Source organism: Komagataella phaffii, chromosome 3, assembly GCF_000027005.1.
Source record: "Komagataella phaffii GS115 chromosome 3, complete sequence".
Classification (NCBI taxonomy): Eukaryota; Fungi; Ascomycota; class Pichiomycetes; order Pichiales; family Pichiaceae; genus Komagataella; species Komagataella phaffii.
The window spans coordinates 373,160-393,442 of record NC_012965.1 but is presented as its reverse complement, the minus strand read 5'-3'; the positions used below and the strand labels follow the sequence as shown (position 1 = coordinate 393,442).

Below are 20,283 nucleotides of genomic sequence, written 5' to 3'. Positions count from 1 at the left end.
AAAGCCCTACAAAGCATTCTTCCTAGTTAAATAATCGAAACGGCTATAAGTATAACCAATGAATGGTAGGTCTTCTTTTGAGTTTCCTTCAGTCTTACCCTGCTTTGCTAAACGATCTCTATGCTTAGCAGCGTTAGCCATGGCAGGAGAATCAGGAACATTCTCCAAGTCATCCGCAGGAAAGTACCGAATATCTGTAATTGATTTCAACCTTGGAACGAATGGAGCATCAACTTGTCTGATGGTGTCCCAATTGACACCTCTGAAGAAAGGATGCGATTTTATCTCGTCAGCACCCCCGTATCTACCTAGACGGTGATCCGCCGAGGTCAACAGTCTTCTAATAAGATCAACACTTTCGGGACTCAAGTGAATATCATCAGGAAAATAAAGAGTCTCTTGCCAGTGAAGAATTTTTTTATAAGTTTCTTGAGGAGTGTCAGAACAAAACGGAGGCCATCCCACCAAACATTCAAACATAATGGCACCAAGCGACCACCAATCACATTCTTGTCCATAACCTTGATTGATGAATATTTCTGGTGCAATGTAATCGGGGGTTCCCACAGTGGAATATGCCATCAACCTTCTTGAACGTCTCCATGTTTGCATTTGCTGTCTCTTGGACATGGTCAGGTGAATAGCATCTACCATCATAGAATTTCTCCCTCCATTGGATACTGGAGGTTGTGGCAAAGGATCTTTCTCTAACAACTGTTTATAATATTTTGAATCATGCGTCTTATGGAATCCGGTAGAGAGACCAAAATCAGCCAATTTAATATGCCCTCTTATGTCGATCAATATATTGTCAGGTTTGATATCTCTGTGAATAAATCCCAGCTTATGAATAGCTTCGATGGCGAGAACACATTCAGCCATGTAGAATCGAGTAATGTCCTCTGTAAATATCTGCCAATTGATAAGTTGCGACATCAAATCGCCTCCGGGCAGATATTCCATGATTAAATAAAGATACAAGGAGTCCTGGAATGAATAGTACAATGAAACGACCCAAGGGGAGTCGGATACTGCCAGTACGTCTCTTTCAGCCTTGACATGAGCAAGCTGTTCTCTTTCGAACATTTCGGACTTTAGAATGGTCTTCATAGCATATATGGTTCCTGTATCCTTTTTCTGTACTAATCTTACCTCACCAAAGGCACCTTTACCGATAACTTTGACCGTGGTGAAATCATCCAAAGAAAGTCTAGTTCTACGTAATCTTAAGAACTGAGACTCTTTCTTTCCCAAGTTATGCAATTCTCTGTTTTTACGTTCAGTTGATCCCTCTTCATTGGCAAGACGATACTCCAAATCCACCCTCCTTTGGTTTCTCTCAATGGCGTGATCGATACTCATTTTATAGAAATGTTCTAGCTTCAACTTGATGGCAGCGGCACGATCTTGTGCTGATTTAGACAGAAGGTCTGGTCTTCTTTCAAAATAAACGTAGTCTGTCATGTTTTGTGGTCGTCCTTGAGAAATGGTAGACAATCGATTGTTATCCAAATTATCCACCAGACTATTTCTGAACGACGATTGCTGATTAATATTGCTATTACTCGACATTGGGTTTGCCAATGAAAATACTCCCCCACCTTGCTTAGAAGCGTTTTTCAGCGAGTTTCCTGTTGGGACAGGAACCAGATTGCTACGAATACTGCGCTGTGGACTGGACGGTGGTTGGGAAGAACTCATAACATTTTGTTGCTCCGTAAAGGGAGACGAGCTGTACAGGCTGTTCGATGGAGACGATCCGTACGTACTGTAGTGCTCTGGAGGCGGTGGAATATTTGGAATACTGTTGAACTGTTGTTGATGTTGTTGTTGGTATTGTTGTTGTTGTGATGCGAACTCTTGCTGAGAAGCTTGATTTGTAGGTCTATGCTGTTGTTGTTGCTGTTGCTGCTGTAGCAGCTGCTGTTGATGCAGTTGATAGGCATAATTTTGATCCGTTTCCTGGTTGGAGTACATCTTGCCTTTAGTGAAGCAAAGGCTGTAGTGGACAAGGAGGAAAGGTAGATAAAGAGAGTTTCAAGACGTTAACCTTGATCTAGGCAAATCGCGATTTCCGAAAGCACGGTAAAAGGAGTTTCAAAGGTGTTGGGAGGGCGACAACTAAACCCGTACTGCTTACATTTAGGGCAAGCAACAACTCCTTATCTCAGATCCTAGGTAATTAAGACTATGCAGCTGGACATGTCAGTTGATAACATCTATGAAACTCTCTGAATGGTATGCAATAAAACAATCCGCATACTAAACCTACTCAAGCCATCCCTAGTAATAATCTACCAACATGACACCAATCTACATCAGTTCTGAAAAAGACTGCTAACTCGTAAATTAAAGTACTATCATATCTAGAATTGCAGAGCTTGACCCTTTTGTTTCTTGTCACCACCTAGCTCGAAGTGCTTACATCTCTTTAAAGCCAACTGAGCCTTGGTCTTACAGACAACACATTCCAAACGCAAAACAACCTTCTTGGTAGTCTTAGCTTTCTTGTGGAAAATCTGCTTGGTTTGACCACCGTAACCAGATTGCTTACGGTCATAACGTCTCTTACCCTGAGCGAACAGGGAAGCAGCACCAGCCTTGTATTGGGTAACCTTGTGTTGAGTGTGCTTACGGCATTGCTTACCTTTGCAAAAGGTCTTTCTAGTCTTAGGAACGTTAACTATGATATGTTAGTATGTGCTTGCAACTCTTGCTATTTGCGTGAAAGGGATTGAAAAGAATTTTCTACTGGTGGCTAAAAGTAACCCACCAAAATTGGTGATGATCACTGCATCTCACTGTTGAAATAATCATCTATCATCTAGCTTGTTCCACGTGTCCAACCCTTTCAATCCTGCTTGCTTCATATAGTACATACCCATTGTGACTGGAGTTATCTGTGTCTAAAACTTTTACAGTTGAACTTTTGAAATCCTCGAAGGTGTGAGTGAGAGTTGGAAAGAATCGCGCGATAGGAGTCACCCGGCCTGAAAATTTTCATACTGTAAGGATGTCCAGAAACTTACACGTGATGATCAGTAGGGCAGCCAGATTCTGGAAACCGTTTTCCTCCAGCTTCGGTTTAGTGCACGACTAGTGTCAATATAATGGTGCGGCGTGAGTGAAATTTTGTAAAAAAGCCGCACACGTAGATTACCAGTTAATGTAAGGAAATACCAGCCTTCTGCAATAAAGCGTCCTTAAACCGTTCCTAACTCTACCAGTTTAGGAAGTAAAATCCATCCACTTCAACCGTAATTGGTACCTAGCAAGTATGAATTAGGGCAATTAATTAGTCCCCATCCTATAAAGCCAGGAGATGGCCTTCCCATTTGAAACCATTATTATTTCCAAATATTCCATTAGAGCCCGTTCATTTTCAAATTAAAAACAGTTGAAACAACAGAACCAACCATCGTCTTTCCTTTCCTTTACTTTTGACCTAACCAACTTTATACACTCATTAACCCTTTAGTTTCCAACTATTTACTTTCATTAAAATCTCAAAACCATGTTGTTCTTCAACTTACTTCAATATACCCTCCTTCTGATAATTCCAATGGTCCAAAGTTACCCACTTGTTATTAAAAAGAGAGACGAAACAATTAACAGTGTTGTTGTCGAGACTAGTGTCGTGACCGTAGATGGTAATACTTATACTACCAAGATTACTTCCACTAGTACAATCACAGTTACCGCTCCAGACAGAACCGTGTACGTCACTTTAGATGAAGACGAGCCAACGAATGCTCCGGCTTCCAGTGTCAATGTTCAGACAACATCAACTAGTCCTGCTCAAACTTCAGGAGCACAGGCATCCACTCCAATCACCACTTCCATAGCTGCACAGACGAGTCAAGTAGTTCTATCCTCTAGTCGAGCAAGTCCAACCTCGAGCCAGTCAAGTTCTTCGTCTACAAGTTCTCCAACTAAAACGACGCAAGTCTCATCGACTAGCAGTTCTGAGGGTACCCCTTATTTTACGGCCACAGACGATGGTACTTGCTACATCTACTATGCTGAAGATGATGAGACGGCCACCTATTCAGATGACGCACCGTACACAACTTCCACTGTTTATCAGGTGGTAGCAACGGTGACGTTGACAAAGTGAACAAAAAACGCTACCAAAGTCAACTTGTGTGCAGTTTATGTGTATTTGTCTTATTATAATGTTTCTCTTATTTTTAATCATTTCTCTGTATTTTCATAGTTTCTTGCTCCCTTAGTACCAAGAGTACTGCCAACATTGCCATGCAATTGGAACTTGGAATTCTTGAGTCCACATGATCAAATGTTTGAATCTCGCCTACTTTCTGTATTCGTTTTGTGATGACTGAAGTTGGCTCCAATCTCAATGTGGCAAAAGGAATAAACTTGGACAACTCTTTGATATTTTTCACCGCAACTTTGTTCAACTTTGGTTTCAAATCATTAGAGGACGCCAGTTCATCAACTGAATAACCATCTGTTAAAAGCTCAATATCATTGTTTGTAACAGTAACTGCTGTGATAGCTCTTGATCCAAATGTGGAATAACTTCCAGTTGTCCCAAGAAACCTTAATCTAGTAGATTTGAACTCACAATCGGTAAAAGGTCCAGACTTAGAATTGATCAGCACAACTATTGATGAGTCTCGGAATACCATGGTATACTTGTGATTATTATTTTTGAGAATGTCATGATACATACGGGCGTGCTCAACTCTATCCTTTCCGTCATAACTGTACAGTATGCATTGAGGGCTGTTCTTCTTTAGTGACTGAATCCCTCGTTGAGAATGCAATGTCAAAATAGGAGTTACTTCGCCATTTTTCCCCTGTGCCTTAAACTGCTCGACATCTAATTTGCTTGCAAACACATGAACTGACTTGCCAAAAAAATTGCTTGTGACAATTGGTAATTTCCTAATGTAAGTATAAGAAATCGCTGGTACTTCAAACACTGAGCCGAATGCATCTTCGGTCAAAGTGGCCTGCAATGACTCTGTATCAGAGTCAATTCGTGATTCCATATTTAACATTGTGACATTTTCAACTATTGCTGGTGAGGTTCCTGTTGCCGCTAAGGGGTTTATAAGTGTTGTGAGTGTCTCTTGACTGAGTCGCCTATGTGATAGTGAATGTGTTGGGTCCACAGTGCTATTACTACTTCGACGCAGGGCGGGATTATTTGACACAACTGCTTGGTCGCTTAATCTGCTCAAAAGAGGAATTCTGTGCATTAACAGTATATAATTTTAAAATTAAAGCAATGAGATAAGCAAACAGAAGATCCATCTTGATGAGATAGATCCATTATGAGAAAATGTATTAAATCTTTGAGTGCGGCACGACAAAATAAGAAAGTATATAAAGAGCCGCGATGCCTTTTTTTTCCAATCTTTGTAGAATTTTATGCCTCTGAAATATGCTAGAGCCCTTGGCTGTTTTCTCTATCAGCTAAGAGGTGTGGACAGCAGAGGCAGATCGAAACTTGTGTGTGTTGTGCCATTAATTACTGGCACGCAATTCCTGTGATCTAAGTGCACGGAATGATAAGTACACCAGCCTGGACATTGTAGAAGTATGTTTTACTTAAGAGGAGAGAAAATGATTGATCATTTGTTCAATCATTCGCTCTGCGGGGAATCCTTCTATGGATATCACTGGCACGGATGGCTGGGGAGTACTTGGTCACGTTCACGGGAACATTCAGTGAAGAAGCTATCGAAGTACTGGATCGCAACGACGATAACGATGTCAATGATGATCCCTTGTGCAGTTGCATAGGTTCAGCGGTGACTATGGGAGAATCTTGTGATTTTTCGTTTTGGAAAGGCGCCGGCGCTTTTCGGTCAGGTCTGAGATGTAGCACTTTGGTTGCGTAGAGCACCAAATCGACAACCATCATCAGGAAGATTGGGAACATTATTATGATTGCCATGGTGTACTTGAAGTGTTAGTATGTTTGTTCTTTTTCTAAAACAGAAGAACGGGTGTTGTTCTGGGTAGGAATAAAAAACTTACTGCTAGGTAAACAATAAGCATTCGGAGTTGTAAGCACACCCTCAGCGAGAGATCTATATATGGTTGCACTGCTGAGGGATCCACGAAGGAGGCCAAGACGTTTAGCATTTCTCTATAAGAGTCCTCTAAACGGCACATTTGCCAAATTGGGAACTTGACAGTGGGATTAAGCATGAAAACGATCGACGTCTGGATTGTGGAATGGTTGGAATGAAGAGGAAAAGGAGAGATGGGATGATATGGTTTTAAACTCGCGAAAAAAAATATGGAAAGCAAAAGAGGTACACGGGTCGTCCCGGAGCGATAGAGTTTTGGTGAGGGATGAAGGGAAGTGGAGGAGAGAGAGGTCCGGTCCGGGGATCTTAAACATTTTGGGGCAAATGATGAACAATATCCACATCTTATCTACATTGACTGAACAGCATTGAAGATAAAAAAACGTTCTGATTTCTCTGATTGTTTAAATACAATTGTGTAATTAACACCATCTGAGATCTGAGTGTCCTGTNTTTTTTTTTTTTTCTTTGGCATGTGATATGTCATGGACATGCCATGCAAGGCCGGAAACCTGAGATCGACAGAGGGTTTTTTAGGTATGTTTCTTTTTTAGAACATTGGTAGCCGGGTTTTATCTGTGCGATGTAGAGTGCCAATCGTGAAACTTGGCTGGACATCTGACGTTCTTCTTGTTCCAACTGCATAAACAATAGACTTTTGTTTAGGCAAGCTTTGTTCGCATCTGGCACTTTTTCTGTAACTCAAGTGGCCCTCATCGACTGTTTCTTCTTCGCATTGCCTAGATACATGAAGGCATGGAAGGATTTAGGGCGAATGAAAGATATGGTAAAGTTGAAAAAAACATATTCACCAAATTGCTAGAAGGGTTAGCCTCTTCGCAGTTCTTGGCTGGAGGATGATAGCATTGTGCTTTCAAAAACTCTAACATATGGTGGTAACTTTAGGCCGTCTCTGCACCTGACTTTGAAAGAGGTATCGTAGCATAAAAAACATTCATTGTTCATTGAGGGCTGAGTATAAATGACGGCTGCGGCCTCTTGATAAACGAGATGCTCTGACAATGACACACAAAAAAATTGAGGGTAAACACTTTACGGAAAACACTGCCACATGACACTAACCATGAAACCCCATAAGTTGTACCATTGCAATCTACTATCCTTTCCTGTAAAACTTTGAAGGTTCGCTCTGCGATAATGGGGAAGACGATACCATCCAACATCCTCTACTTCAGGAAAAAATACCCGCGAGCACATGATAAAGTATCACTTTCTCCACTCCAACTCGCAACACGTCGATTAACCTTCTTCTTCCATTATTTATTCCTTTTCTGACCTAATTTCCAATCCTCCTTGTATGCAATGGCCTACAACAACTCAACCAATGGCGAACGACTGTTGAATACGTCAGACGCCCTGTTGAATGAAGATATAGGCGCCTTAGGGGTGTTTGCTTCTCATATCAACTCCTCTCGGCTAGTGACGCCGAAACGAAACTCCAGGCTTGACAGTTTAGATTCTGTATCAAAGCCCAGCACGGTGGACGAAATTACACCACCGACCTCGGACAAGGAAGGTGAAATTCAAGAAAATAACCAAGCTTGGAAGACTCAGAATGCCCCCAGCTTGTTATCCCCAGATCACATGCAGCATCCAGCAATGACCAAACACCTCCAAAACGGAAATGGCTTTTCTCATATAAACAACAATACGAACACTCTTAAGCCATTTAATCTCCCCCCAATATCTCCATCACCGCTACCAATGAATGGCGGCAGCCTGAGAAACATAAACGGCGTACTTAATGATTCTTCAGCAGTAACCGACAAACAGCCAACAGCTACCACAACATCGCCCAGGGTATCAGCATTCACACTTTTGGCAGCAATATTGGAACAACTTGGAGGCAAAGACAGACTCGGAAAGGTCATACAATATGGGCTCAGAATTCTGCTAATTTATTCCAAGAGATCATCAACATTTTTAAGCACAGTTTACGAAGTTTCCGATGCAAGTCTGAACAAGTCCGGAGGGAGGTTTTCTTTACTGGTCTCTCTTCTGAGAAGGCCTGAACTTTTGTTGTATTGGTTCCTTAAGCAGTTTGAGAAGAAGGCCACGGGTCTATCTTCCGGCCTCTCAATGTATCGTCAAATGCTACGTGCAGGTAAAACTCCTTTCCGGCTAGTCAATCTCGGTTACAAGATTAATGATACTTTCCAAGTTTTCAAGAAGAAAGGAGTAGACGATGGCATTGTTTACTTCCGCAAGAATTGGGTCAATGAGAAGACTGTCACTGAACTGGCACAACTGTATTATAGTTGGTTTGATGAGTCGTTACTATGTTTTAAGCTAAAGATGATAGACGACCCTAAATATCGGGGAATTGCCACTAGACAGGAGCGCCTGGCATGGCTTTCCACCATTCTCCTAACTCTAAAGAAGAACATATTCAAATACCAAGCAAATAAACGCAAAGAGCAACATATTAGGATAAACCAACAGGTTAAGTATAGAGCTAAAGCATTGCTGAGCAATATTTCGGATCAACATCAACAGAATAGATCGTCACCACGAAGTATATCCAACTATTCCCCAAGAATCCAGGCTTATCCCTCAAGAATGGCCTCTCCATCTCCTTCAATGAAGATGGCATTGACAAACTCCGTCAGCTTGCAGGATACAATGGATGCGGAACTAGAAGCGTTGGCAAACGAACAATATTACGTCATGCTAGATATCCTTAAGGGATTTTGCGATCTTTCATTTGACATGGTAAACATATTTTCTATCCAGATCCCTGAGGTATTACATCTCCTCTTCGGCTTTGGTGCAGGGTCACTGGCCTTAACGGGAGTCGTATCCAAAACGAGACAAGAACTAATAAATAAACAGATATAAGGGACAAGCACACGATTACCCAATCACTTGATATGCACCAATTTGTTCCGTTGTTTATGCCATATTTACCGAATTTTCTTCCCAGGTTTTTCCGAATGGACATCTGTAGTCCACTTTTTGGTTATCATAATCGTCCCACAAGTCGTGGATTTAACCAGAACCTAGTAATTTTAAGTTCGCTATTAATCACTCAGAATGGTCTCACCTTGCTATTGGCCAAGTCTGGAGTCGCCAGCTACCACCTCAGAGGCTACATAGACCTCCCAATGTCATCTCCTCAGTGCGCTCTTCAATCTCGTGTCTTTTCCGTTAAAACTCCGTTCGTTTCACCCTATACTGCCCCTGGTTGTGCAGCTCTTACCACTTCGCGCCGCTACTATCCGTAGTGGTCGAGCCGCATCAATATCACGTTGAAATAGAATAACTCCCTACAAAAGCCGCACGCAACCATCAAATCTATATAAGGAACCTCAAATATCTAGCAACATCTTTTCAATTTACTACAACATATTCGTTAATCATCAATCAATTAGCTAGTACACAACAATGGCTGAAATAACACTAGGAACTTACATCTTCGAACGTCTGAAGCAAATCGACGTCAAGACTATCTTTGGTGTTCCAGGAGATTTCAACTTGGCTTTGTTGGATCACATCTATGAAGTTGAGGGCATGAGATGGGCAGGAAACGCCAATGAATTGAACGCTGCTTACGCTGCAGATGGTTATTCCAGAGTGAAGTCAATGGCTGCTTTGATCACCACCTTCGGTGTCGGTGAGCTCAGTGCCGTCAATGGTATCGCTGGTTCCTTTGCCGAGCATGTCGGTCTGCTGCATATTGTCGGTGTCCCAGCTATCTCTTCCCAGGAGAAGAAGCTGTTGCTTCACCACACCCTCGGTAACGGAGACTTCGGTGTCTTCAAGCGTGTCTTCAAGAACGTCTCCAAGTCTGCCAACTTTATCTCTGATATCAACGAGGCTCAAGATATGATCGACGGTGCCATCCGTGAAGCTTTCATTTACCAACGTCCTATCTACCTTGGACTGCCAACTAACCTTGTCGAGATGAAGGTTGACAGAACTCGTTTGAACACCCCAATTGACTTGAAGCCAGTTCCAAACCCAGTCGAGGCTGAGGAGGAGGCATTACAGTCCATCTTGGAACTGATCTCAAAGGCTTCAAAGCCAGTTATTCTGGTTGATGCCTGTGCATCCAGACACTTCTGTCAAAAAGAGGTTGACCAACTCATTGACGTCACCAACTTCCCAGTCTTTGTCACTCCAATGGGTAAAGGTGGTGTTGACGAACAAAAGCCACAGTTTGGTGGTGCTTATGTGGGTTCTCTGTCTAACCCAGACATTACAGAGTTCGTGGAGAAGGCTGATCTTGTCATCTCTGTTGGTGCTCTTCTGTCTGACTTCAACACTGGATCTTTCTCTTACTCCCACTCCAAGAACATTGTTGAGTTCCACTCTGACTACACTCAAATCCGTAGTGCAGTGTTCCAAGGCGTTCAGATGAAGGCCCTATTGCAAAAGCTGTTACCACTTGTCGGTAAGGCATCTAAGCACATTACTGCTCAAGTTCCTCCAAAGATTGCTCCTCCTATCGAAAAGGGTGCCAGCGAAGATTTGACCCAGGACTGGTTGTGGAGCAACATCAGCAAGTTCCTCAGAGCTGGTGACGTCGTCATCACAGAGACCGGAACCTCTGCTTTCGGTATCGTTCAATCAAGATTCCCAACCCACGTATCTGGTATTTCCCAGGTCCTGTGGGGTTCCATTGGTTTCTCCGTCGGTGCTACCCTAGGAGCTGTCTGTGCTACTGAGGAGCTCGACCCCAACAGAAGAGTCATCCTGTTTGTTGGTGATGGTTCTTTGCAACTGACCGTCCAGGAGATTTCCACTATGGCTCGCTGGAACTTGAAGCCATACCTGTTCATCCTTAATAACGATGGTTACACTATCGAGAGATTGATTCACGGTGAGAAGGCTTCTTATAACGATATTCAACCATGGGACCACCTTAAGCTGCTAGACACCTTTAAGGCCAAGAACTCTGAAAGTACTAGAGTCTCTACTGTCGGAGAGTTGACCAAATTGTTCAAGGACCAAGGTTTCAACAAGCCTGACAAGATCCGTGTCATCGAGATCATGTTGGAGACTATGGATGCTCCAATTTCCTTAGTCAAGCAAGCTGAAATCACTGCCAAGACCAACGCAGCTTAAATGTGTTCACGATCATAATTGTTTTTTAGTCTGTATATGTTACAATATTAACGTCCATTTGAAATCTTATCCTTCGCGTAATCTTCTCTGGAGATTTCTTCCTACTTATCTACTTGAACATTGTACCTACGCACCAAAATGGAACACCCTGCTTTTAGTCTTTCAGGTCTGTCTTTAGTTGGAGGAGTCATGGGATAGTAAGTGTAGACATTGCTTTTTGTTGGAGTGTACTAACTCGTCAGTGCCCGTAAAGGTTCCCTTCCTTCCCTAATAGCTGGAGTCACTTTTTCGGCAATTTATGCCGGAGCTGGATATTTGCTGAAGAATAACATGGAATATGGGGTTCAAACTGCTTTGGGAGCCTCCACTCTGATGTTTATTGCCGGAATCAACCGGGGAATTGTGTCAAGATATAAGAAACCCGTTCCAATTGTTCTGACAATTCTAGGAGCCGCTTCCACTCTGTACTATGCTAAGAAGTATGAAGAATTTTACCTTTAAAGCTATTGAAACTTATCTAAGTCGTATGAATATAAACTTTTGTTCACCATCCATGGAAAGGAACCCAAATATCTACTACTGTATCTTCCTCAATTACAAAATACCATGGGAACGCTGCAGCAGCGATGCAATTATGTTGGGGGACCACTTTGATCTTGGTGCCTAGAGGTATAAACTCGCAATTAGAATCTTCTTTAAAAGGGAACAAGATGCCGTGTTCCTGGCTAAGCTTTCCAACAATCCAATCTCCATAGGTAGAAGGGTCGACTACTATTCCATGACCTGGAATGGAACTAAACTCTCGAGCCAATGCAATTACTCCAGCATTTATCAACTGTTCTCCGGGATTCCTATTGTTTCTATTAGGGTAATGTGATACCACTTCTGCTAGAACATGAGCCGACACGTCATCTAGTGACACGCAGTTTGTTGCAACCTGTTGTAAGTCACAACATGGATAGTTTCCAGCGTGTAACTCCAGCACTCCCTCTAGTTGGCCTAGGTCAGGAGCCTCCCATTCCGCCGATGCATGGGCGGTTGGAGTTGCACCTACTGAAAGTACCAGCTGCAAGGTACCATCAATCTGTTTAGCAACTCTGGCGGCATTGTTTGCATTCTCAATCTCTTGTAGCAAAAAGTTAGTGGCCTCCGCTTTATCGGCAGATCCATAGGAATGCCCTGCATGGCAATAAAAGCCATAAAGAGAAACATAATCTTTGGCTTCTGAGTTTAAAAGTTGATCCAAAAGCTCTTTCAACTCTTGCGAATCATGGGTCAACCCAGCTCTCTTGGTACCCATGTCAATCTTTATAAAGACCGACCATTTTGTGGCGAGCTTCGATTCCTCTTTAGAGTACCGAACTAACATTTCTAGCTGACCAATATCGTCTACCATCAGTCTCAAATGGGGAACCTCAAAAGAGTACAATTCTAGTTCTGCCAAACGAGACTTCACTACGGGAAGACTATAATGAACATCGTTGATCAACCCCTGTTTGACCAGGGGGAGGATACCCCAACCTTCTGGCAGCGTAGATATGACAATTCTGTCCGTCTTATACTCAGAATCAGTATTAATTCCCAATTGCAAGCTAGTTCCCTCCAGCGTTTTATGAGTTTTGATATGAGCTCTGAAAGGTGCATTCAGCCTTCGGGCTGACCACAGCATTTTCTCACAATTCCCTCGAAACCTGGATCTTTCTACCAGATACGAGGGAGTTGGTAGGTCTGCAACTTTTTTACCTAGATACTGCTTTGATAGGGCATATTTGTTTCGTGATTGAGTTAGGCTGGAAGGAGGAGTTGTCATTGGGTGCTGCGTGACTGTTTAAGCTTCAACACCGGTGATGAGTATCTCGATAATGCGAGATTAAGCGTACATCCTTACCGCAATCTAGGTGTATCTGTTTGGCAACTTCCCTTGATCAAACTACATCAACGTGAACATGGCTATTAGGGTTAACGGCTCTAACAGGCAGTGGTAGTAAGAAGGTCGTGCTGCAGAAGTATCAGAAATATTAAACGGTAAATATGTTGATAAAATTTCAAGGCATCTGCCTTTTTTCTCAAGCTCCGAATGGAATAAGACGCCCGGTACTGTCAAGGGGCAAACTCTTTTCTAAGGGTCTGATACCCAGCCTAAGGTTGACCATATGGTTAGTCCAAATCCGCACTGCGACCTTTATTTGCGGCTTGTAATTTTAGCATGTCAAATATGACATTCACTCTTGTTGTCCTCCTATTGTCTTTCTATCACCCAGTTGGCCCTTGTCTTCAATTACTGACAACAAGTATCCCTCCTAGTTTTCTAACTATGGTCCCTGAACACTACATTGGTTCCAAATCCGTAGATGAAGTCCCAACTTCGGAAGACCCACGGGTCAATGCCTGCCCATACATCTGTGACATTGGTGATTGTTCCAGAGGCTACTCTCGTGCTTCCCATCTAAAAAGGCATAAGGAGACATTTCACCTAAAAACCCGTGTGTTCCATTGCCCTATCGAAGGTTGTGGTAGATCGTTCAATCGCAAAGATGTCAGAGATCGCCATTACAGGAGACATGCTGCAGATATTTCTGATAATAGTCTTGGATCGGGTCCCCATACAATCTCAATTGTAGGCATAGAAAGAACCGATGAAAACACTAATCCCATTGAGGCACAGTCAATAGAATCCCTAGAGCTGATGAGTTCCACTCCTTTAACACCGAAAAGCATAACATATTCAACGCAAAAACAGTACCACGTTGTCCAAACTCCAAAGTTTATCTTGGGAAATTTGATCTGTACTGGGAGAATCTTTGGCATCAATGGAAGAAAAGGGAGCATTCCTCAAACTACCACGGATCAGACTCATCATGCAATTCGAAATGTATGTGATGTTTTAAGGGAGGCTAAAGCTTCCTTGGATGAGGTTATTCGAGTAAGTGTCTTTTTAGTATGCTTGGAAGAGTGCACCGCAGTCCAAAGTATATGTTCCCAGTATTTTCCTGATGGAGCAGTTTATGACTTTATTCACATAAAATTTTCTCCTGGTGAATGCTTTAGGGTGCAATTGCAAGTGGTTGGTAGAGGTGAATAGACAGCAGGAATATTTTAAAGTGGCTAAATTGTCTTCAACAGTTCTTTGAAAGAATCTAATGAAGAAGCAACACATCTCTCTTTCTATAATATAATTACTCCATTATCCTAGTTTGTATTATTCGGGCGTGTGGCGTAGTTGGTAGCGCGCTCCCCTTGCAAGGGAGAGGTCTTGGGTTCGATTCCCAACTCGTCCAATCATTTTTTTTTTGGTAGACTCTAACATAAGATGGAGCTAGCAGTTGTGATAAACAGGAGTACTCCACGTAGGTTTCTCCCATTCGGTTCTCAGAATCCATATTCTTAATTAAAACTTTCAATATTACAGATTATTATTTGCAATGCTATTGTTGGACGATTTCTCAACGCTAAACCCCAGAGAAACACAAAGTCGACCATCCGCAAAGTCTAACCCAACTACTAAAGCTATAACAAGATGCTATATTTGGTGACAGTTCTTTTGTTTCTCGTGCATGTGGTCCTTGGCTATATCCATCCCATCACCATTAAGGGGAAGCACTTTTATGACTCTCTTACGGGTGAGCTTTTCATGGTCAAGGGAGTTGATTATCAGCCAGGAGGTGCCTCTGGAGTTTCAACGGACAAAGATCCTTTATCAGAAATAGAGGAATGTGCTAGAGATATTCTCTTGTTCCAGGAACTTGGAATAAATACTATTAGAGTTTATTCGGTTAATCCTGACTTGAATCATGACAAATGCATGTCGCTTTTGGCTTCTGCTGGGATATACTTGATCTTGGATGTTAATTCACCTTTGCCAAATCAAAGCATTAATAGATATGAGCCTTGGAGCTCCTATAATCATGATTATCTATACCATATCTTCAAAGTGGTTGAACAATTTTCTCATTATAACAATACCTTGGCCTTTTTTGCTGGTAATGAAGTCGTGAATGATAAGGTCTCCGCCACACATTCTTCTAACTATATGAAAGCAGTTGTAAGAGATTTGAAAACATACATCACACATCATAGCGATAGACCTATCCCTGTTGGATATTCTGCAGCCGATGATCTTTCTTTTCGAATTCCATTGGCAAAGTACCTAGAATGCTCAAATAGTACAGCTGAATTGGATAGCGTTGACTTTTATGGAGTCAACAGCTACCAATGGTGTGGCTATCAAAACATGCAAACGAGCGGCTATGACCAGTTGGTAGCTCATTATGCGGATTATACCAAACCAATCATGTTCTCAGAATACGGATGTAACGAAGTGACTCCAAGAATTTTCCAAGAGGTGGAGGCTATTTATTCTTCTAAGATGAGCTCTGTTTTCAACGGAGGTCTTGCTTATGAGTTTGCCCAAGAACCGAATAATTATGGAATGGTGGAATATCTTTCAGATGGGAGAGTTAAACTATTGAAGGATTTTGAAACTTTCAAGAACCAATTAGCTAAGGCCTCAGAAACTTACCACATAAAGCAGATGAATGAAAATGTTAGATCCGCACCGCTTAAATGTCAGGGCACTTATGAAAATTTGGGGGACAAATTGGTTGTTCCTCAAAGTCTAGGAATGGCCTTCATTACGCAGGGAGTCAAAGGTGAGAAAGGCTCCTACGTAGAGTTGAGTGATGATGATTTTGTTGTAAAGAAAGAAATCTTTCTATCAGATGGAACAAAATTCCAGAAGAGCAAAATTGTTGCTACCCATAATTTGAATGGACCAGATACACAGCAAACAGTTCCAGAAAAATCCCAGGGCTCAAAAAATGGTAAGTACCTCCAAATCTTAAACGTAGAAACTTCAACAAGTTCTAGTAGGTTAACTTTAAAATCGAACCCTATCATCAAGAATGAACTACTAACCATTTTTTAGGACAAATAACAAACCCAAATCCCAAACCCAAACCCCAAACCAGGAAGATTCCAAACAAAAAGACCAAACCAAAGCAGAATAAACAGGAAAAGTCAAAGGTACAGAAGCAAATTGCAAGAGAAAAAAAAATCAGAGCAATCAGGCAAAGGCAACAGGAATGGAACTTTAAGGTTTGAGTGCTTCTGGTCTTATTACTAACACAACTTCAAGGAAATTTAAGCAAATTCGTTGGTCTTTTCTCACCCGTAATGGTAGCCATGGTGTCCTGCTTCTCTATTATTTAACATACATTAACAATTAGCTACCCTTGGAATTCATAAGATCCTTCATCGTATTTGATGGAAACTTTACAACCAGTATCAACAAATGGCCATAAGATACTCAACCAGTCACGATTCATAAATAGAGGATATCTTGTGTTTGCGGTGATTCTCTTCGGGGTAGTTAGAATGAAACTGACATTTTCAATACGGCCCAAATGCGTGAACAACCGGTAGATAGATACTTTATAGGAGTTATAATCTAATTCATTGACAGGCTCTCTTGGAATTAAAGATAAGTTGAAAAATTTGACGTTGACGAATGTTATTGTTTGAATTTTATGGAGTGAACACAATACACTGAAGAACGAATCGAACTGAACTGGGAAATCATTCAAAAAATTCCAAAAGATTTTGGAGTCTAAATCAATGGTTAATGCTTTTATGTTAGGAAAATATGTGATAGAAGCCAAATCGTGTAAGTTTTTGATGTTAAGTAGACATAATTCAGTAACATTGTGAAAATAGTTTCGAAGAAAATGCAATGCGGAAGATGAAACGGTGGTAGCATTTAGGGTAAGTTTCTCTATCGGAGAGTGGTAGCTCTTCTTATGTTTTGGTATCGTATCGATGGTTGGGAAGCCAGTAATTGGTTGAGTGATTTGATTAATGGGGTCAATAATCCAATTACCGGAGGAAGCATCTACTAAATACCTCGTGTCTACAAGAGATTCTTCATCAATATTCATGTTTCGAAGGATCAGCTCTTTGATCAATCCAAATGACCATAATAAGTGGCTTCGTAATGGGATGGAAATCCCGTCTTGACTTTCCAATCTGACAGTTTTGATGGAATCTCTCCTCAAGTCATCGTAAGTGTAATTCTTTGGACATTCAATCCTATCATTAACTTTGTAGTAAAGAGAACATTCTATGGGAAAATTTAGTCGGGGTGAAACTTGAGTTAGAGAAATGGAGTTGAGGGAAAGTAAATGTGTCATGAGGTTCTTGTACAAGTTAAACGTGTTCAATAAATCTTTGTAATTGGTAGATTTTATGGATGAAGAGTATCCCAACTTCCCTATGCTCACACTGATAAACTCGTTTGCACTATTTCCAATGTCAATATCCAACTGTAGTGAATCAATAGCGTACAACCATGGCTTTTGTTCCACTGAGTTTCTATCCAAAGTTCTACAGAGTTGTAACAACTTTAAAGTGGAGGATACACGGATAGCTCTGTAAAGTGTCTTTTGACTGACCGCCTGGAGTCTTTTGTTAATTTGGGAAAGAGCGCATAGTGTCTTCTTATCTAAGTTCTTGAATATGAGAGTTAAAATTTCATCTGGAAGGCTCACTAAATGAATTTCAGGGTACACAACTGGTTCTTTTGGGACTTTCTTTGAAAATTTCTTCTTAAGTCCCATAAGCTGCAGCTTCTTCATTCTTCCTGGGTAGAAGGAAAGTTCGGCTGGCGTCCAAGTTTAGAGAGAGAAATTAAGCTTGCGAAAACGATATTTAAACTTAGTTTTTCGAATCCCGGTGCTCGCAGTTACCCGAATAAGAGATGTATCTCGATGCGGTAAAACCTTTTAGAACTTTAAAAGAACAGCAGGTGACCTTGGAGAAATACCTGCTCTCAATGTCCAAATATTAATTGCTTAAAGAGTTATCTACGACATCGAAGTTGCTACAGTCTATCCCTTTCGATACTTTGTTGTGGATCAAGAAAATGGAACAAATATGGATGCTAGATGTCGAATGTCCATAACATAGATGTTAACTCGCATATATGACTAGTTCCCGAAGAACACAATTAAACAATTTAATTTCAAAAGATCTTTGCCTGAAAAGGGCCAGAGAGTGTTGTTCAATTTTATTTTTGATTCTTTGCTGTACCGAGAGGCCGTTGACAGGCCGCACATTTTGCAGCACTTATCTTAGTAACGCTCTATAGCAGCTACATGCTTGAAGCAATTGGGATACAATAGCCTAGCTCTACTTATTACAAAAGGCCAGCATTTGAAATTGAGCTCTTCCCCTAACTTTTACATCCTCGGGTGTTTCCAGGTCCGGGTAGACTAAAAACTTAAGTTTCGATGCCGATGTAAGGAGGTACGTCAATTTTTCAGACAAGCCGCGCCATCTTGCATATACTACATCAGCTTGTTGTAATTACAAGTTCTGGCAGATTCCTCCCTCAGCTCAAAATGGCTTTCGTATCTTCACTATCTGCAGATAATGAATGGCAATGATCGTTTATTAGCTTGTAGATATCCTCAACTCCCTTTTCTCTTATAGCAAGCCAAATGTCAGAACTAAAGTCTGAATTAGACACAAGCACAGACCTAAAAAAAACCCTCAACGCCCGTAATGTTTCCATTATTGCAATGGGGGGAGGTATTGGAGTGGGCTTGATGGTTGGAACTGCAAAAGCACTTTATGATGCTGGCCCAGGTGCAGTACTGATATCTTTCCTAGCTGTAGGAATGATTGCCTTTGGTGTTATCGCTGCAATCGGGGAAATGGCCACGTTTATTCCCTGTGATTTTGCTGGTTACGCCCATCGTTACTGTCATCCTGCATTGGGATTTGCAACTGGATGGACCTATATGCTACTCTATTTATTCTCCATGCCCAACCAAATTGTCTCTACCAGTTTGGTCATGGAGTTTTGGGTCAGCACCGATCAAGTTAATTCGGGAGTTTGGATATTTGTTTTTATGGTAGTAGTGTGGGTTGCCAACTTATTACCCGTAAAATATTTTGGAAATTTTGAATGCGTGCTTTCTTCTGTTAAAATAATCACCATTGTGGGGTTGTGGATTGTTATGATGGTCATCATGTCAGGAGGAGCCCCCAACCGCCAACCATCAGGATTCCGCTACTGGCATGATCCGGGTGCCTTCAGAGATTATCATCAGGCAACCGTGATAGAAGGACCAAAAGGTAAAGCTTTGTCGTTTATGTCGGTAATGGTTAATGCTGTTTTCTCTTATGTGGGGATTGAATTCGTCTGTGTCGCAATTGTTGAGGCAGAAAATCCAAGAAGAGCTTTACCAAAAGCCATCAAACTGACCTTCTGGAGAATCATATTGATCTACTGCTTTACAGTGTTCTTACTTGGATGCTGTGTGCCATCTAATGATCCGTTAATGGAACAAGCCATCAAATCAACCACATCTGCCGCGTCTTCTCCGTTCGTTGTTGCAATGAAAATAGCAAAAATCAACGGACTACCGCATCTAATCAACGGTTGTATCCTGTTATTTGCAGTCTCTTCAGCCACTTCCGACTTCTACGTAGCTGTAAGAACATTGCATGGACTGGCTGTGAAAAGGCAGGCTCCAAGGATCTTTGCTCAGACCACAAAGCACGGTGTGCCAATCTACGGGGTTCTTGTTGGGTGTGGATTTTCCCTTTTGGCTTTCATGACCTTGACCTCTTCTGCTAGAACAGTGTTCAATTACTTTGTCAATGTCGTTTCTGTATTTGGGCTGTTAGTTTGGATATCATTACTAGTTGCTCATATTTCATTTATGAAAGCAATTAAGAAACAAAACTTTGATCGAAACAGCTTCCTACCGTGGCGAGCACCTTTCCAGCCATTGTATTCTTATGTTTGCATTCTATTTTGCATTGTCATTGTCCTGATGAACAACTTTGGAGTGTTTCTTGGGGACAAATTTGATTATAAGAATTTCATCACTGGATACATTGGAATTCCTATCTATCTGGCATTATTGGGAGGCTACAAATTGATGAACAAAAGTAAAAGAGTAAGTTCTTCCGAATGTGATCTGTTTACAGGTAAGGCCACAATAGATGAAGATGAAAAGAGGTTGAAAAATAAGGAATTGGAACAAAGAAAAGGAAGAGAAGGGACAGTAATGCTCTGGTTAGAGGACCACTTAATCAACCATTTTGTATAGCTCATGTGATA

General features: G+C 41.5%; 13 protein-coding genes across 13 annotated transcripts; 7 read left to right on the top strand and 6 right to left on the bottom strand.

Annotated features, from left to right (window-relative positions):
• Positions 1–6: 6 nt before the first annotated feature.
• Positions 7–1,977, bottom strand: PAS_chr3_0195 (Serine/threonine protein kinase; the record flags this gene model as incomplete). The annotated part of the gene is made up of 1 exon (XM_002492358.1): positions 7–1,977. The coding sequence occupies one exon, from the start codon at positions 1,975–1,977 to the stop codon at positions 7–9; it is 1,971 nt and encodes a 656-aa protein (XP_002492403.1).
• Positions 1,978–2,366: 389 nt separating this feature from the next.
• PAS_chr3_0194 (60S ribosomal protein L42) lies at positions 2,367–2,885 on the bottom strand (the record flags this gene model as incomplete). Its single annotated transcript, XM_002492357.1, has 2 exons — positions 2,367–2,683; positions 2,882–2,885. 2 exons carry the CDS (start codon positions 2,883–2,885, stop codon positions 2,367–2,369), a joined length of 321 nt encoding a protein of 106 aa, XP_002492402.1.
• Positions 2,886–3,514: 629 nt separating this feature from the next.
• PAS_chr3_0193 (Hypothetical protein) lies at positions 3,515–4,117 on the top strand (the record flags this gene model as incomplete). The annotated part of the gene is made up of 1 exon (XM_002492356.1): positions 3,515–4,117. One exon carries the CDS (start codon positions 3,515–3,517, stop codon positions 4,115–4,117), a length of 603 nt encoding a protein of 200 aa, XP_002492401.1.
• Positions 4,118–4,190: 73 nt separating this feature from the next.
• On the bottom strand, positions 4,191–5,228 carry PAS_chr3_0192 (Hypothetical protein; the record flags this gene model as incomplete). Its single annotated transcript, XM_002492355.1, has 1 exon — positions 4,191–5,228. The coding sequence occupies one exon, from the start codon at positions 5,226–5,228 to the stop codon at positions 4,191–4,193; it is 1,038 nt and encodes a 345-aa protein (XP_002492400.1).
• Positions 5,229–5,611: 383 nt separating this feature from the next.
• PAS_chr3_0191 (Hypothetical protein) lies at positions 5,612–6,186 on the bottom strand (the record flags this gene model as incomplete). Its single annotated transcript, XM_002492354.1, has 2 exons — positions 5,612–5,935; positions 6,013–6,186. 2 exons carry the CDS (start codon positions 6,184–6,186, stop codon positions 5,612–5,614), a joined length of 498 nt encoding a protein of 165 aa, XP_002492399.1.
• A 1,205-nt stretch (positions 6,187–7,391) lies between these two features.
• Positions 7,392–8,927, top strand: PAS_chr3_0189 (Peripheral peroxisomal membrane peroxin; the record flags this gene model as incomplete). The annotated part of the gene is made up of 1 exon (XM_002492353.1): positions 7,392–8,927. The coding sequence occupies one exon, from the start codon at positions 7,392–7,394 to the stop codon at positions 8,925–8,927; it is 1,536 nt and encodes a 511-aa protein (XP_002492398.1).
• Positions 8,928–9,473: 546 nt separating this feature from the next.
• On the top strand, positions 9,474–11,156 carry PAS_chr3_0188 (uncharacterized protein; the record flags this gene model as incomplete). Its single annotated transcript, XM_002492352.1, has 1 exon — positions 9,474–11,156. The coding sequence occupies one exon, from the start codon at positions 9,474–9,476 to the stop codon at positions 11,154–11,156; it is 1,683 nt and encodes a 560-aa protein (XP_002492397.1).
• Positions 11,157–11,294: 138 nt separating this feature from the next.
• Positions 11,295–11,657, top strand: PAS_chr3_0187 (uncharacterized protein; the record flags this gene model as incomplete). The annotated part of the gene is made up of 2 exons (XM_002492351.1): positions 11,295–11,353; positions 11,399–11,657. 2 exons carry the CDS (start codon positions 11,295–11,297, stop codon positions 11,655–11,657), a joined length of 318 nt encoding a protein of 105 aa, XP_002492396.1.
• A 43-nt stretch (positions 11,658–11,700) lies between these two features.
• PAS_chr3_0186 (D-serine dehydratase (aka D-serine ammonia-lyase)) lies at positions 11,701–12,966 on the bottom strand (the record flags this gene model as incomplete). The annotated part of the gene is made up of 1 exon (XM_002492350.1): positions 11,701–12,966. One exon carries the CDS (start codon positions 12,964–12,966, stop codon positions 11,701–11,703), a length of 1,266 nt encoding a protein of 421 aa, XP_002492395.1.
• A 396-nt stretch (positions 12,967–13,362) lies between these two features.
• Positions 13,363–14,238, top strand: PAS_chr3_0185 (Hypothetical protein; the record flags this gene model as incomplete). The annotated part of the gene is made up of 1 exon (XM_002492349.1): positions 13,363–14,238. One exon carries the CDS (start codon positions 13,363–13,365, stop codon positions 14,236–14,238), a length of 876 nt encoding a protein of 291 aa, XP_002492394.1.
• Positions 14,239–14,673: 435 nt separating this feature from the next.
• On the top strand, positions 14,674–16,256 carry PAS_chr3_0184 (1,3-beta-glucanosyltransferase; the record flags this gene model as incomplete). The annotated part of the gene is made up of 2 exons (XM_002492348.1): positions 14,674–15,976; positions 16,081–16,256. The coding sequence occupies 2 exons, from the start codon at positions 14,674–14,676 to the stop codon at positions 16,254–16,256; spliced, it is 1,479 nt and encodes a 492-aa protein (XP_002492393.1).
• A 125-nt stretch (positions 16,257–16,381) lies between these two features.
• Positions 16,382–17,785, bottom strand: PAS_chr3_0183 (Hypothetical protein; the record flags this gene model as incomplete). The annotated part of the gene is made up of 1 exon (XM_002492347.1): positions 16,382–17,785. One exon carries the CDS (start codon positions 17,783–17,785, stop codon positions 16,382–16,384), a length of 1,404 nt encoding a protein of 467 aa, XP_002492392.1.
• Positions 17,786–18,649: 864 nt separating this feature from the next.
• PAS_chr3_0182 (Dicarboxylic amino acid permease) lies at positions 18,650–20,272 on the top strand (the record flags this gene model as incomplete). Its single annotated transcript, XM_002492346.1, has 1 exon — positions 18,650–20,272. One exon carries the CDS (start codon positions 18,650–18,652, stop codon positions 20,270–20,272), a length of 1,623 nt encoding a protein of 540 aa, XP_002492391.1.
• Positions 20,273–20,283: the final 11 nt, after the last annotated feature.